The 16479-nt window shown below is 33.4% G+C and overlaps 1 protein-coding gene across 1 annotated transcript in view; it reads left to right on the top strand.

Moving 5' to 3' along the window:
- Positions 1 to 221: 221 nt before the first annotated feature.
- Positions 222 to 16479, top strand: part of Nckx30C (solute carrier family 24 member Nckx30C) — a 124539-nt gene continuing 108281 nt past the window's right edge. The window contains exon 1 of the mRNA XM_068764351.1: positions 222 to 902. Coding sequence (XP_068620452.1) covers positions 222 to 902 — 681 coding nt within the window. The remainder of the gene's footprint in view (positions 903 to 16479) is intronic.

Raw genomic sequence — 16479 nt, 5'->3', positions numbered from 1 at the left:
AATATAATGACTGATTTGAATGATAAAAATAAACCAAATAGCTGTTTTAGTAAATAATTTTTAGTAGAGATATTTTTATAAACGAATGAATGTCGATAGTCGATATAACGATATCCCGAGATGTATGAGGTCGATTCGTAGATGTCGCGAGTGGAGTGTAGTCGCGTCGCGTCGGCGGCTGTCGGCGTTTGGCGGCAGTTTGCTGGCAGCCCCCGGGAGGAATGGGTGGCGTGCTGCTGCTCGCGCTGCTAGCGGCGGCGCGGGCCGGCGAGCCCAACGCCACGAACTTCACCACCCTACTACCCGAGGAGGAGAAGGCCCCCCTCTTCCCCGAAGATCTATTCACGGAAGAACAGCGCCGCTCAGGTGCAGTGCTCTTACACGTGCTGGGCATGGGATACATGTTCGTAGCCCTTGCGATAGTCTGCGATGAGTTCTTCGTGCCAGCCTTGGATGTGATCATCGAACGGCTCGCGATCCGAGACGATGTAGCCGGCGCGACTTTCATGGCAGCCGGGGGCTCGGCTCCAGAACTCTTCACTTCCATCATCGGCGTGTTCGTGTCGTTCGACGACGTGGGCATCGGGACGATCGTGGGCTCAGCCGTCTTCAACATACTGTTCGTGATCGGCGCTTGCGCCTTGTTTTCTCGCACCACCCTTTCCCTCACCTGGTGGCCGCTGTTCCGTGACTGTACCTTCTACTCGATCAGCCTGTTAGTGTTGATATACTGTTTCCGGGACAGCATGATATACTGGCAGGAGGCGTTGGTGTTGTTCTCCTTGTACGGCGCGTACGTTATGTTCATGAGGTGGAACCAGCCCGTCGAGAGAGCGCTGAAGAAGTTAATCTACAAGAACAAGGTGACCAGAGTTAGGAGTACTGATCAGCTGATGCCCACGGTAAGCTCGCCCGCACACCTTGCATGGTTGGTTTTGACGTGGATCTGGCAACGGTGACTATATAACTGAAAAGCCAATATCAGAAAATCATTTTTATTTATAAAACCATTTCGTTACTCCAAATCTACGTCAAGCCATGAATGTCCCATAGACTAAATTCCGAGAGTAATAAATAGTTTTGTTTTAGTATATATAGTGAAAGTAGTATAATTTTGCATATATTTAAGAGAAGACATAAATGTAATTTTTCGATTATTAATGTAGACAGTAGGATTAACTAATAACAAACACCTTTCTGTTTTGAATTCAGGGCGTTGTTTTGCGTAGACAACATTGATGAGCGGCGTAGCGTTCGTAGCGTTCGTAGCGTAGACTTGTTTATAATGAAGCGAGAGGTGTCCTGTTTGAATCGGGTTGTTATGGTGACTGGGCGGCCTTACCCCCGCCTCTTACGTAACAATGGCGTGCCCCGTTCACGTGTGAGCCTCGTTTGATTTGAGCGATAACGCTCCCGTAGTTTTATGCTACCGATTAGTTACTTAGTGGGTTTACGATACGATACGAGCTACTGATTTGCGTTTTTCCTTATTATTTCTCGCGTTTATCTTAAAAACTATCATAGCTTTGTTGTAGGACCAGGATTAAGTACATTTTATTTTATTATAAGGTAAAATTAAAACTGCTATAGGAGTAAATGCGATATTCGGTGATCTGTAACTCTCAACTGTATTAGAACATTTTTATTAATATTTTAAATGAAGGAAATATTAAAATTATAGAATGATGTTAAGGTAAAACTATAAAGATGTACATCAAAATGAATATTTAATATAAAAAAAACGATTTTAAATCGGAGCTTTTTTAATGTTAAGCTATTAGAAAAGCTATTGTTATGAAAACATAACTTTATATTGCTCTAAAACAAAACGTCCTCGTGAAAATTGACCGTTACGTAAGCGAAGCCGCAAACAATCGTTAGTATTGTACTGCTACAACGTTGCAACCTCTACGAGCACGCTACGCCGTAGCTTGCAAAAGTAGAACTGCGTAAACTCGTAATAACTCTACAAAAAAGCTATTGTTCGCTACGCAGTGTTAATGTTCCGGTAAAAACTTTCAGAGCTTACGTTCACGTCATCAATTTATATTTATGTCTGTTATGGACGAATAAATTTCAAATTAAATACTATTTTTTGTTTGGGAAGCTACGAAATATCTTCTATTCAAAAGGCAACGCCTGAAAAAATAATCTTTGACTAGTGTATGTTGTCGGTGATTTCTTATAAATTTGACACATGGTCGTATACGATGGGCCATATAAGAAAGAAGGTTCAGTCACCCAGAGAGCAATGTAGAGGGTGCATAGCCAAGCAGTTCGATCTCTCAAGGAGCCCTGCTCGTAGCTTCCTTGGGAGATTAAATTAGAAATAAGATCCCTAGTAGAACCAAATTCACCGAGGATTTGCTCGTCTGAAGTTATATTGGGGGTAGAGGAAGGTTCTCGAGCTGTGACAAGGAGCCAGTAGAGGCAACGTGATTAGTCCTCCTATTAGATAGACCGATAATATAGTTGAGGTCGAGCAATACATTGTATATACATTGTATATACAGGTAGCCAAAGACAAGTCATCGTAGCGAGTTCTAAAAAAATGTAATTAGTGATTATAAATACTAAACGTGATTGCTTCTTGAATTTTAAAAAAGCTTAGTCGATAAACAGATATTAAGTCTGTAAATTTAGGTGAAATTATTCATTGTTTTCTCACATTTGGTTATTTGGGCGTTATGAATACGTTCCTTCAACAGAATATATTAGGTTAATATAATTGAAGAATTGTGCTAGAAATTACTTCGAATCCGTTAACTGGTTATTAATTAGATTTAGAATAGGTTTTTAACGCCTGCCTTTAACTTTGAAATAAAAAAGTTACTATTTTATTTATGTGAAAGCTTAAATAAAAGCTCGGATCAAATTAATGAACTTTTTAAATTATTTAGATATCTCTGCGGGAAGCCTATGATTTGTAGAACGCGTCTATGGGCTGAAAAGATGACGACGATTGATTATAGACATAAAAGCCTACTATAATATATAAATAATGAAAATTTAATAAAAAAAAACCTTTTTAAAATTCGAACAACTTCATACTAAAATTAATTATTGTTTATTATCTGTCTCAGCAGACTTGTTGTACAGCGAGAAGTTACTATCTTATCGCATTTCAATTAAAAATAAATTAACATAACATATTTTAAAGAAACCATATTATATAGAGTGATCGTAAATAGGCAAAAAAGTTTTACAGCTTCTTGTCTGACAAATGGCCTATATTAAATTCTCTACTTTAAAGTGCTTGCATTTCTAATTAATCATCCTGTATAAAAGCTACTAGTAGAGTAGTAAAAGATATAATCAGAACTAGCTTTTTAAATACGCCTACCTTGAAATACATGGCAGTCGACATTGATTTCAGAAACATGAACTGGTTTTTCCATTCGACGCCGTTTGAGCTTACATTAAAATTTATTTCGATTTAATGAAAATTTCTGGACTTTAGACTTTAGTCCTTGATACATTTAACATATATTGTAACTTAAGAAATGATTTGAGTATTTTTCCCTCATTCTCTTCTGTTATATTTTGTTCGGTTTTATCTTCTTTCGTTCCGCCTATCTGATTTTCAAATTTAAACAAAATTACCAATTTTTAGCACGGCTAGACTGATGTGACGGGTTTTTTAAAAGATGAATATAATGTTTAAATGCTTAACTATCTTATTCCAGATGAAGGAAAATTTAAAAAAAAAAGATAAATCGTAAAAATTGGTTCAGCCGTTCTTGAGTTGTATAACTATCATGATCTTATTCTGTGATTCATTTGTAATTATAAAACTTTAAAGGCTTTATACGTATTTTCAAATGTTAAGTGATCGCTCTAAAAAATGTTGTTTTAATTTATTTTTAATCGGAATGCGAATGGTTTTTGCTTTCTGGCAGTTGAAAGTCCGAAGGAACAGATAACATAAATTAATTATTATTTAACGAATTTAGTGTTTCTGAAACTATTTATTTTTGATAAAGGTATAGTACATTAATTGACAAATTGTTTTATATGTTGTATTATATCCATAATTAATAATTCTGTGTATATGTTATATGTGAAATGTAAACTTTATTTCACCTACAATTCTTAACACAATTATATAAGAATCGGAGAGAGCGGTTTTTGAGGTTAACTAAAAAAGGTCATTATGCAACAACCTCGACCTCCATTCGTAGAGGCGTAACATTTTGACTCAATTTAGTACAAAGTTGAGCTACTTCAGTTACAATTTATACATCGTTTGAAATTCCCAAACTGGCGTATTGCCTTGAGATGTTACCGCTTTTAAAAAACTATTCTCTTTACATTCTTGTACTCTTTTAATGGAATCCGGCGTTACCTTGCGGAAGTCCATCCTAAATAAGAAAAGGACCAATATTTAGCCACTTCCGCACATGCAGTGGTAGTCGTGCAACAAAGTGCACCGCCCGCCAGCCCGCTGATAAATGCGCATGCGGCAACCAATGCGAACTACACAACTTCAACCATCAAACCACTCAACACGTGTTTCACCCCTCCTCGGGGCATCTTCAGGAGTTATGTTACACCGATTAGTGCCAAGAGTGATTCTTGTACTCTTGTCAGAGTGGTAGTCTAGTTAGTTCTGGTTTCCCTGCAGCCTTCGCAAAGCGTCAAGTAGTTCGATGTTTAAGGAAGTGAGATCATTCGTTCACTGACTTATCAGTGACAGTTGATGATGACTGTCCACCACCAATCGTGCTATTGAGTTATAATATTAATTGTTACAATATTAATTGAGTTATAATATTGAGTTATATATTACTTCATCACAAGTGATATGTTATATCTATTATAAATATTATATTTTCAGTGGACTTAGCAATTTATAATGCCTTAAAATATTTATGTTTTACATACTTGTACAATGAACTATGATGAACTAACAGCTGACTCACCAGGAATTAATATTTTCAATAATTCTTAAGTTATACATCTCATTATGAAGAATATCGGGACGTTAATGTTTCAGATTTCGTTTTGTTTATTGTCAGATTTTTTTTAAATGTTAAATTTTTATAATTTCATAATATATTTGTCATATGTTTTTGTACATAATGCATGCTGTCGTTTCAACCCGTAGGCGCTCACTACTAGGCTTTGGTATCTCCTAAAAGATGTTTATGCGGGGATTTACCATAATCGCTACGCTTCGTAGGCGGGTTGGCGAACGCAGTTATGTTATGGTTCAGAATACCTTGCTGACCGTCCTCTGGAAACTTGTTTATGAGACAATCCTTTATCATCAATGCACAAAGTTAAATAATAAAAGAATGAATCCCCGGAATCGAAACTGTGTACCACAATCGCAAGTCTCATTCTTCTACCGCTGACTACCCCACCTAACCTTAATTTAGTACGTAAAGAAAAAAATATCTTTATTACCTATGGACAGCCTTATTTACTAACAGATATTTCTTTTTTTTATTTTTTTATTTTTATCTAAGTTTATTATATGATTCATTCTTATGTTCCATTTTTATGATTTTTTAATACAAATAAAAAATTGTCATTATAAACATAAAATATTTCACGTATTCCAATAACCAATAATGATTAACCTAATATTTGCTTATAAATACGTAAAGACACCTTAAATTGTTTACGTTTTACATAAAAACCACGTTTGCATTGTTGTAACCTCATTTGTATATCTTTTAAGTTTTTACACCTATTTCCGATCACCCTTTGTAAAAATGATACGTTTCTTTATAAGAAAGCGACAGGCCAAAAACTTTTGGCAGTACAAATACTGCAAGGATAGATAATACACAATAGTTAATTTTACTATGCGATATTCTAGTGCGAGGGTTGTATGTTTAGTTCATTTAAAATCATAAGTATAAAGTTTTCGTACCTATTTACAATCAACCTTTACAAAGTGATTTCTCTGAAATGTATTACCCTAATAAATATAATTTATTTTCTCAACTGGAATGCTATTTGCAATAACTTAACAATATATACGGACAAATAGTAAACAGTAATTATTTTTATGTATATACATATCCATAATATTCATATACACATATATTTATGTATATAAGACGCTTTTACTCGAAGCCAATGATTTTCGAAACGTTATACATTCACCCTTTTAAAACTTTTACACCTATAACCAATCACCCTATATATGAGTGCACTCACACACGTTGATCGATACAGATGCTCTCAATTCGTCAGCGTGACATCTGCACACCATTGACACGATTTATCAAAGTGCACCCGCAGTACGTTCGGAAATATAACACCGCCGTTACAGTACTTTAGTATAGGTTCAATTCCGTTGACTTTACAAATCAATTACCAATGTGTTTTTTTACAATATTATCAATATTATGTTTTTTAAACATACATTTATTGGTAATGTGACATGAATACAAAATTCGAAGCAAATTTCAGTTAAATTTTTATTAAATTATCATTTTTAGATACAGACACACATATTCTTTTCTTAGACTCCTTTACACTATGTTGTCATCTTCAACCAAAAGTTCACATAAGAAAAAATATGTTTATTTACAATACAGTCTAAACCACATCTATATTATTTCAAAGTTATCGCTAGGGTCTTAAAGTTATGTAGAGGACCACGGATTGGCAAGCGTAGCCTAAGACGTCCACCCAAAGGATAGTCAGACAACCTTTGGGTGGACGGGCTCAAATCGGATGCAACTTGTTTCCTTCTCGTCCTGTTGAAAACCTATGTTCCATACCTAGCAGTGAAGGTCCTTTGTTAGAAATATATAAGAAATAACCGAAGTAGTATTATTAAAATGTTCACGATATTATTTGTCGATGGATTTAATATAATTTTGTAAATAACAACATACTTCCAATACCAATTAGTAACGGTAGTAAACAAATGATAAAAATAATAAACGTAAAAATTGTAGAACTCTGTACGGAAGGCGTAGGAAGTGAGGCGATGCATGAAAGGGAAGTATGGAAAGGAATAAAAGATATTTTGATGTAAATATAATAGTATGGAAATTATTAATAATCATTTGAATAATTATAATGTAAATAAAGACCCTGTTTACCCATTATAAAGGTTGAACGAGAGGCTCTAAAACGGGGTAATAAAAAAATACTACACGGTATGTTAAGAAAGAAAAATAATATTGATATGTACAATATGTCAACAGTGAGAATATAATTCAAAAATAAATTAGGAGTGAACTAAAATTGCAGCCCGTATTATTCTTGAAGGATTGCAATGGAATCAAGGCGATGTATGGAACGAAAACAAAGTTTAAAAGTGATAATAGATAATTAATGCTATATATATATATATATATATATATATATATATATATATATAGATAGAAGAAAAATGTGGAAATAAAGTCATGTAATAAAATTATTATAGTAAATATGTCTCTGTCCATACACTACATAGGGCCTCTCGTACTCCCCTATATAACGGGGTAAAAAAATTCCTTATTCTTCTACTAGCGTAACAATGTGTTCAAAATTTAACTACCCCATTCTCTCTTTAGCCGTCGATGCATAATTGTTTGTTTACATCCTTAAGAATTAATTTTCTTTATTAAGTTAGTTATAAATACGTGATTTGGCGCTCCCAAATTATATTAACGAATATAAGAAATATAATTTCGAATAAGGTTTTTAACCGACTTTTTAAGGTATTAAAGATAAAATTCGCTTTTTCAACATTGGAACTTTTAACAGAACTCTAATTGATCATTAACTTATTTTTTTAATCTATTTTTTTCTTGGCTCTACTCTGCTTCGTAAGGTGTCTGTCTTAGTTGTAGAGAAGAAAGTCAACGTTGTTAAATAGATGTTATATTGGATATAGGATATTTTATTTATATTAGATAACAGCCTTCTGTTATATATGTCATTCAACCATGTCATCAACCATAGTAAGGCTTCACTAAGATAAAGTACAGATGACATACATCTTGTTAAATATAAAACACGACAATACCAACTAATTACATAAATAAATAATAATGTAAAAGTTTAACAGGATTCAATGTGTAGCTTATTTGGGAGCAAAAAACTTGAAAGCTTTTAGATGTAATTAGAATGGAACGAAATATGTTACACTAATTAATTATTTCTTTTGGAATGCGAGAGCCTAATTGCTTCTAGCAGTACAAAGTCTGCAGGGAAAGACAGAAAACCATAAATAATATTTATTCATCCGAATTTTATAAAGAAATTATTATCACGGTGTATTTTTGATAATATAGTATTTAATAATAAAACCTTTTGAAAAATGAAAAAATAAAAAGATATCGGCACTCGATTTAAGGCTGCCACTCGACATACACAGATATATATATATATATTTATTTATATACATATATATATATATATATATATATATATATATATATGTATATAAATAAATATATATATAAATCACATACAATTCAATAATTATCATATAATAATTAAGAATTTACATCATGAAATAATCATCCTGTATGTTTATTTTTCTCTCTTTTAGAGCACGATACAGTACTGTTGATTTCAGATAAATTGTTAAACGTTTATCATTGACTACATTGCGAAGATTCAAAATAAAACTACCACTATCATCATACAATAACACTGGTAACACTAAAAAAAAATTGGAAATTCTGTTTTCGAAAGTATTTGATACGCTATAATCATACCACACCTAGAACTTTATTATAGTACTATACAAAGATTTCAATTTAAATTACTAACATACAATATCCATTACATATAAATACTGGAAAGCCTTTCATATCTTTTATGCTTTAATTGTGACATAATGGCATCTGTATAAAACCTCTTTGATGGCCCGCAATAAATCCTATATTACGTAACGTGCGGACATAAAAACCGTTCATAAAACGTGTTTAAGCGTTGACACTGTTTTAGATTAAACGTGAAATTTACGACATTTTAATATGGGGAGTCAGTTTATTTTGCTACCTAATGTGACTTTATGTCACGTGAAGTCAAGTCAAACCCGGCTAAAATGTCCGAACATCCGGTCAAATTGGGATAATAAATGTAGTATAAGACAGTTCATTTTAGCAGTTAACAACCACTATAAGAAATTTAACATACAGGGTGATTGGTTAAGGGTGTCAAATAAAGCTTTAAAAGTGTCAATATAGAGCTCATTTACTTTCAATAAATATGTAAAAGACTATATCTGAAAATCAACGGTCAAAAATAATAAATAACGAAATGATATACAGGATGATTTGTTATAGATATAAAGGCTTTAAAAGGGTAAATGTAAACTTTACAAAAGTTAATGATTTTTTTTTGAAATGATAAATAATGACAATATAATTAGAATAAGCGTTTAAAAATTTCGTATTACTATTATATTAAAATAAATTAATATCTACTGTCTGTCCTTGCAGACTTTACTACCTGAGTTTATTGGCCGGTCGCATTTCAATATAAAAATAAATTAACACATCACATTTCGAAGAGATATCTTTATAGGGGATGATTGCAAGTAGTTGTCAGGTTTTAAAGCTTTTTGCTGAAAAATTAGCTATACATTGACCCATTTACAGCTTAACTTATAACCTATCATCTAGTAAGAATAGGTAAAGAAGTTTTTTTTATTGAAAAATATCCATTCTGACGAAAGATATTTGAATATTGATGTTATAACAGATTTGTTTAATTCTTTATTTAAAGTATCTAAATAATAATAACTGTTGTAATCTGTCTTATTTATTAAGTAAGAAAAGGACCATTATTTAACCACTTCCGCACATGCAGTGGTAATCGTGCAACAAAGTGCACCGCCCGCCAGCCGGCTGATAAATGCGTATGCGTATATGGTGTTACACAACTGTCACCGTCAAATCACTCAACACGTGTTTCACCCCTCCACGGGGCATCTTCAGGGGTTATGTTACACCGATTAGTGCCAAACACAGAGTAAGCCCCTCACTCTCACGGAAGTGGCTAAATATTGGTCCTTTTCTTACTTAGGATGGACTTCCGCAAGGTAACGCTTGATTCCATTAATTATTTATAAAGAAGAGTAAGCGAATATAAACATATTCATTGATAATAATAAAATTATAATTATATAACCTTTCTTGACTCTTCCAAAGTGCCTACATAAATTTGGCTGATCACCTTGAGCATCTGAAACCACCTTGATTATAAAGCTAGATTAGCTAGTGTCTTGAATAAGTTCATGAGGTGTTTAACACCGGGACAGTAGCTTACTCTGTACCAAGTACAGGTCTGAAGATGAAATACTGCAGCCATCTTGGGGATGGCTCGACTAAATACCACCTCGAAGCTCTTTATTCGGTAGAAGGGCGTGCTGGTCGACTTAAAGCCTTGTACACTGTCGGCGAGTAGTTAGTCTGACAATTTTTTACAAGATTAATTTTGCGAAATGCGTTCCGAAACTTCACAACCTTATTCAACCATCCCCTTTTCTCTATAGGACGAGTAGAAAGTCGTATGCTACCACCTATACATTGTGGAGTTGCCTTGGAGGGGTATTAAGTGATTTGACTTGTAGGAGCATAGCTCATGCAAGCTCGAATGAATATATACATATTGATGACCTACCGACTTCAAGAACATTCTGGAAGATATTGAAGAAAGAAATTGAAATGAGGGATTGTTCCCACGTCCGTTAGGTCTTGGAAGTAATGACATTGTGAAGTCTGAAGTAGAAGTATGTACTCGTATATTCATTCAAGTTTCGCCCGTATTTATACCAATATAAATAAATAATTATATTTCTGTGGAATTACCCCTTCGATGCATCGCTTAAGATGATGTAATGTCGCTGCCATAATACCGATTTTAAAAAAGAATTGTATTTCTGTGGAATTTCCCTTTTTCGATGCGCCGCTTATGATAAGATAATGTTGCTGCCATAAAACCGATGTCAATAAAGTATTATTTTTGCGGAATTCCGACTTCAATGCACCATTTAAGATGATGTAATATCACTACCATAATAACGATTTAAAAAAAAGAATTGTATTTCTGTGGAATTTCCCTTTTTTGATGCGCCTCTTATGATAACGTAATATTGCTACCATAATACCGATGTCAACAAAGTATTATATTTGTGGAATTCCCTTTTTAATGCAATGTTTAAGATGATGTAATATCGCTGCCATTATAACGATTTTAAAAAAGAATTGTATTTCTGTGGAATTCCCCTTTTTTGATGCGCCGCTTATAATAAAGTAATGTTGCTGCCGTAATCCCGATGTAAATAAAGAATTATGTTTCTGTGGAATTCCCCTTTTCGCCACTGACGATGACGTATTGAGGCTCTTATAAACTCATTATCGATCTGCACAGTCTGAGTATGGAACATCCTGCCGGCTTCCTTTTATCCCGAGAATTATGACCCGGGTCTCTTCAAGGTCAAGGTGAATAAATACCTACTGAGTATACCTGCTTCATCTTCGACTACATCATCGCTTTCTATCAGACAAGTTTGTGTACAAACACAGCTGGGGAAACCTGTTAAAAATATATCTAATTTCCTCCTTTATATTCTTCATTGTGAAGTTCTCTTAATAAAGTACATATATAGTATTAGTCAATAATTTCTCGTTAATTCCGTCGCGACTAAAAGTATACAATTCAAGTCATAAATAACAAAAGCCTTTGTCAAGAGCGAAGACAAAGAGTTATTTCGTGGTATACATTTTTCTTTTAAGAATGATATTTATAGATAGCTTATTAAAACAAAAGATTCTTTTTTTACTGGACATCTGTAATAACAATGTAGAAATATTCTAATTAGATCATAATTATCTTTTAAGTTATAATACGTTCACTGATGGGAATAGGCCTCCTGTTTATATTTCCAATAGGATTGGTTAGAAGCTTTCTGACATCTTCCTAGGACGTAATTAAATTGTCTATCTAGTTTGTAGATATCCCACGCTGTGTTATTCAATCCTCGGTGTCCACTTCAAAATATCACGGTTCTAGAAACCATCCTTTACTTATATATCTTCGAATTAGTAATATAATCTCAATGTTTAAAATTATTAAAGTACTTATCAACGCAAATTAATAAAATGAGAATAATATTTATAAGGCTCTGAAATTATTGCAAGCGAGGAGTGGTAGCTCAGCGGTTGAGGACTTCTGAACGTAGGTCACGGGTTCAATTCCTGGGGTTCGGTTCAATCGTATTTAACACTTTGTGCGTTAATTATTTGGTATTGTCACTGCTTACAAACAAGCACTATAAACGCACATGCGATCGCCAACCCGCCTGCCAAGCGTGGCGGTTATGATATATACCTCTCTCTCTCTCTCTCTCTCTATATATATATATATATATATATATATATATATATATATATATATATTTGGGATAGGCTTATGCCTTGCAGTGAGCGACTATGGACTGAAACGACAACGTCAATGTTCGTGAAATATAATTAGTTAATTATTCTTGAATTAAGGTGAGAATTACGATGTATAATATGCAGAAAGTGCTAAACTACTTTATATCAATTATGTACATGTATAATGTAATCTCTCGTAATTGTTGCAAACTAATTAAAACTATTGATTTTGTATAATAACACGTTCAATGCCACGTTCAATAATGCGAAACCTAATACTAGCAATTTAGAATTTACTCAACGCACTAGTATATTAGTAATATATTTTACCAAACAGGTTGTAAAATTTAAAGATATTTACGAGGGACAATTATTTTTAAGTTTACCTTGTTTTAATAAAAATCAGGCTATCTGAAAACATGGTTCAAGTACATTGATTACAATATTTCTTATAATTAAAAATGAGGCGGACTTCATTTTTGAATAGCAGTTGAGGTCAAAAAGGTTTTTTTTTATAACCCCCGCTATTGGGGGCCTCTCGTACCCTTATTTATGGTGGGACATGGACTTTATTTGCAATTTAATTTTTCACATGATTTTTTATTTTCTCTCTCTTCTTTCATATTTTACTTTTTCTTTCGGTCTATTATCTATCTTTCATGCTATATTTCTACTTTCTTACCCTTTTGCTCTGTTCATCTATCATTCTTTCCTCTTTTCTTTTCACATTTTTTCATTTTACATTTTTATTTTACATTTTTACTTGTTTTCTATAATACATTATATATCACATTTGAGTTTTATTTTATCACATTTTATCACATTTCTTATTGTATATTTGGATTTTTATTTTTTTGTATAATGTTTTTAACTATTATTGTATATAATATATATATATATGTGTTTAACTATTATTATATATATATTCTTGCAACAAGCGAGGAATTCTTTCCTAGTTTCTTTTTCGCTTATCAGGGAGGCTATTGTCTTCTCCCTGATTTTAACGCCAGACCGGCACTCGAATTCGGTCAAAAAGGTTCTCTAGTGGCGCCCATGAGTCGGTAGACGCGGAGTGAGTAGGCTCCCTACTACGTGGACCACCGACATAGTGAAGGTCGCGGGAAGTTGCTAGATGCAGTGCAGGAACGGTCGAAAGAAGAAAAAGAAAGAAGAAGATAAATTTTAGATAACAACTATCAGTGCCGATGACTGACGCTGCTTAAATGGAAAGCTCGGTGTCAGTCATAGATGACTGACGAGGCACTCTATGTTTCTCTCTATGTTAAAAGAAAGAAATTTTGTTAAGCCGCTCTACACTAGAATGAATATATAACACTTAAAATTGCACATAATTTTTTAATGGATATATGAACGTATACATATATATATATCGTACAGGTTATCAAAAGCTGCTAGATGTAGTCATCGGTATTATCAGAAATATACGGAAGAAGCTTATGTTCAGCGGTGAACTTCCTACGGCTGATGATGAATCTCATGGACGTGATTCTACGAACACCATCGTGAAGACACCTGTGTTATGGCAAAAGGTCACGTCCCCTAACACAGACGTATAATCATTTCATTTATACCGTCGTCGTATCTTAATTGAGCGTGCAGTTTGCAAATAGGTGAGCATTGTAGATTTAGTTATTGTCATTTAAGCTGCAAGATCCTCCGATGCCGGCGTTTGGACGGGATCCAAGCTCTTAACTTAATAATGGGCGCATGACTTCGGTCGTTGCGCAACCCGTCTGAAATTTCAACGGGATATAATTCCTTTTACAAAGCACCCCACGGTAATTTTATAGAATGGTATCCTAGATTATTATATCAGATAGACTTATATACTAGACGATATAAAATAGATATACTAGACTTGAATAAATCTAGTTTATAATAAATTAAACTGGAACGGGTTTCGTTGGATTTACACCGGATAAAATTCCATAATGTTGATTTGGGCGTGGAACGAACGCCTACACAATTACATTTCAGAGAAAAAAAAAGTCCAAGGAAAGACGATCTTAAACCAAACTAAATGAATTCCCGTACTCAAACTTCACCCAATAATGAAAACGTAAAATTTAATATATATACATAATGCATAAGAAAATAAAATGACTAAGATTAAGTAATACAAAACCTGTAAAATTCGGGTAGGGAAGGCGACGAAAGTAAGATTAGGTATGAACGGAACAAAGAATAAAAAGGAATGAAAGAATCTGTAAGGAATAAAAGAAGAAAGTAATTGAAATTTACTTTTACTTTACTTTATTGGAGATAAACAGTAACAAAAGGCAGTAAGATATTACTAACTTAGAAATATAAAATTAGTTACAATTAAAAAAGAGAATATATCAATATCGCTATATGAACTGTGGAGGTTGCACATCTTGTATAAGGGTGCACGTTTACCGATATTTGTCTTAGCCGTTGATAGAAAGAAGAGAGATCTAGAACGCGTTCTTGCTGCAGGAATTCGAAAGTTTACCTTCATACTTTTTACTTGTAAAGTTTTAAGATGAAAGAAAGAATAGAATGTAAATAATAGAACTCTGAAGAAATTATTATCATTATAATATCTCTGTGTACCTAAGACATAAGGTACAAGAGGCATCCCAAACAAACGGAAGCCAATAGAAAAAACTATACCCAAAGACGAAAGGGACCAAGGGAATGGAAGGGAAATACTCAAATGAACAATCCTTTCTGATTCCTTCATAGTGGACTTGGTATTTGGCAATCATAATTTCAGCCACAGAATGTCTACTCCTGTCGGTCGAAAGAAGCCTTAAGGCACCTACGGTCGTGTGGGCGGAAGTCCTACGCTGCTTTGGCTGGTCTCCACTCTTAAAACTCTTAAGGTCTCAATTGACATCTGTTACACGCGTTATATAGCCTCCCCGCCGCCAATTCCCTGGCCTATATCAGTGACTTTCATATCTCTTCAATTCACGTTCCTTTTCCGATTTCGTCTCTACGAGTCCTCGATGATCTACGATGTTCTCTAACATTGATATAAACTACAATTGCAATAACATCTACAATCAAAATTAAAGCTAGCATGAAAATGATAATTAAAATCTCAAATTCATTAGGCAAAATTAATGTTTTTCTTTCTTTGTTTTTAATATAAAATTACATATAACATTTTGTAATTTTTTTTTACTTGTTATACACTAAATTAAAGTGAATGCACATTTTCGCTATTCTGAATGTTATAAAAACTCATTTAAGTTGATCATAAATTGTGAATCATTTTTTCAGTCGAAGCCTTCTCGAAGTTACGCTATTGTGTCAATTTTAAAGAGCTCTTCACCAAAAATTAAGTGATTTACCTCCATTTTGCTTGTCTACCATGTCATTATTTCGTCACGTGACCTGAATATTTTCATTTCGATTCATTTGTTTATTTCTCATTCAGCAATGAGTTTGTATTTCACATTGACAAGTAACCTCGTTCTTGTTTAAAAAGATTTGAAGTTGATATTTATTTATTTATGTCATCGATAGTATATCGTCATCATCACTAATTCAGCCCTAAGATGTCATACAGCTGAATATAGGCCTCCACCAGACACTTCTAATAGAAATGGTTGGAATCGACTTACATGGAATGTCTTTCGATAACCTTAACAAGATTATCTATCCACGTTATATGTGGACATCTTACACTAAGCTTGCTAGCGGTCTCCACTGCAGAGACCACGTTTCAGCGTCGCAAGTAGTATTATAGTAACACACTTTAGGCATTGTTGACTAGTAAATTGGACATCACATATTCTCGGTATAGATGATAGGGTTCTTTTAATATAATTGTATACTTATATCATAATTTAAAACATATAATAATAAAAAATACAACTTTATAAATCTGATAATAAAAAATATATTTTATTACAACTTTTATTATGGCTTCATCATTATAAATCTTAACCCGTTTATTAAGAATTATAATTTCTTTCAGCATATTTACGTGCATTGCCGACATTACGTTAAGCTTTTTTATGTTTATGGACAGTAGTCATAAAAATCAAAATCAAATTATTTTTTCGAATCGTCAATCAACATAAAACGTCGGCATTAGTGTACCAACAAGACGCAAAAGTATATGATTTCCCACGATGGC

Source organism: Battus philenor, unplaced genomic scaffold (genome assembly GCF_028537555.1).
Source record: "Battus philenor isolate CCGP_79_NKW_IND1 unplaced genomic scaffold, ilBatPhil1.0.hap1 SCAF_19, whole genome shotgun sequence".
NCBI classification, from domain to species: Eukaryota; Metazoa; Arthropoda; class Insecta; order Lepidoptera; family Papilionidae; genus Battus; species Battus philenor.
This window is presented reverse-complemented; position numbering and strand designations above follow the sequence as displayed.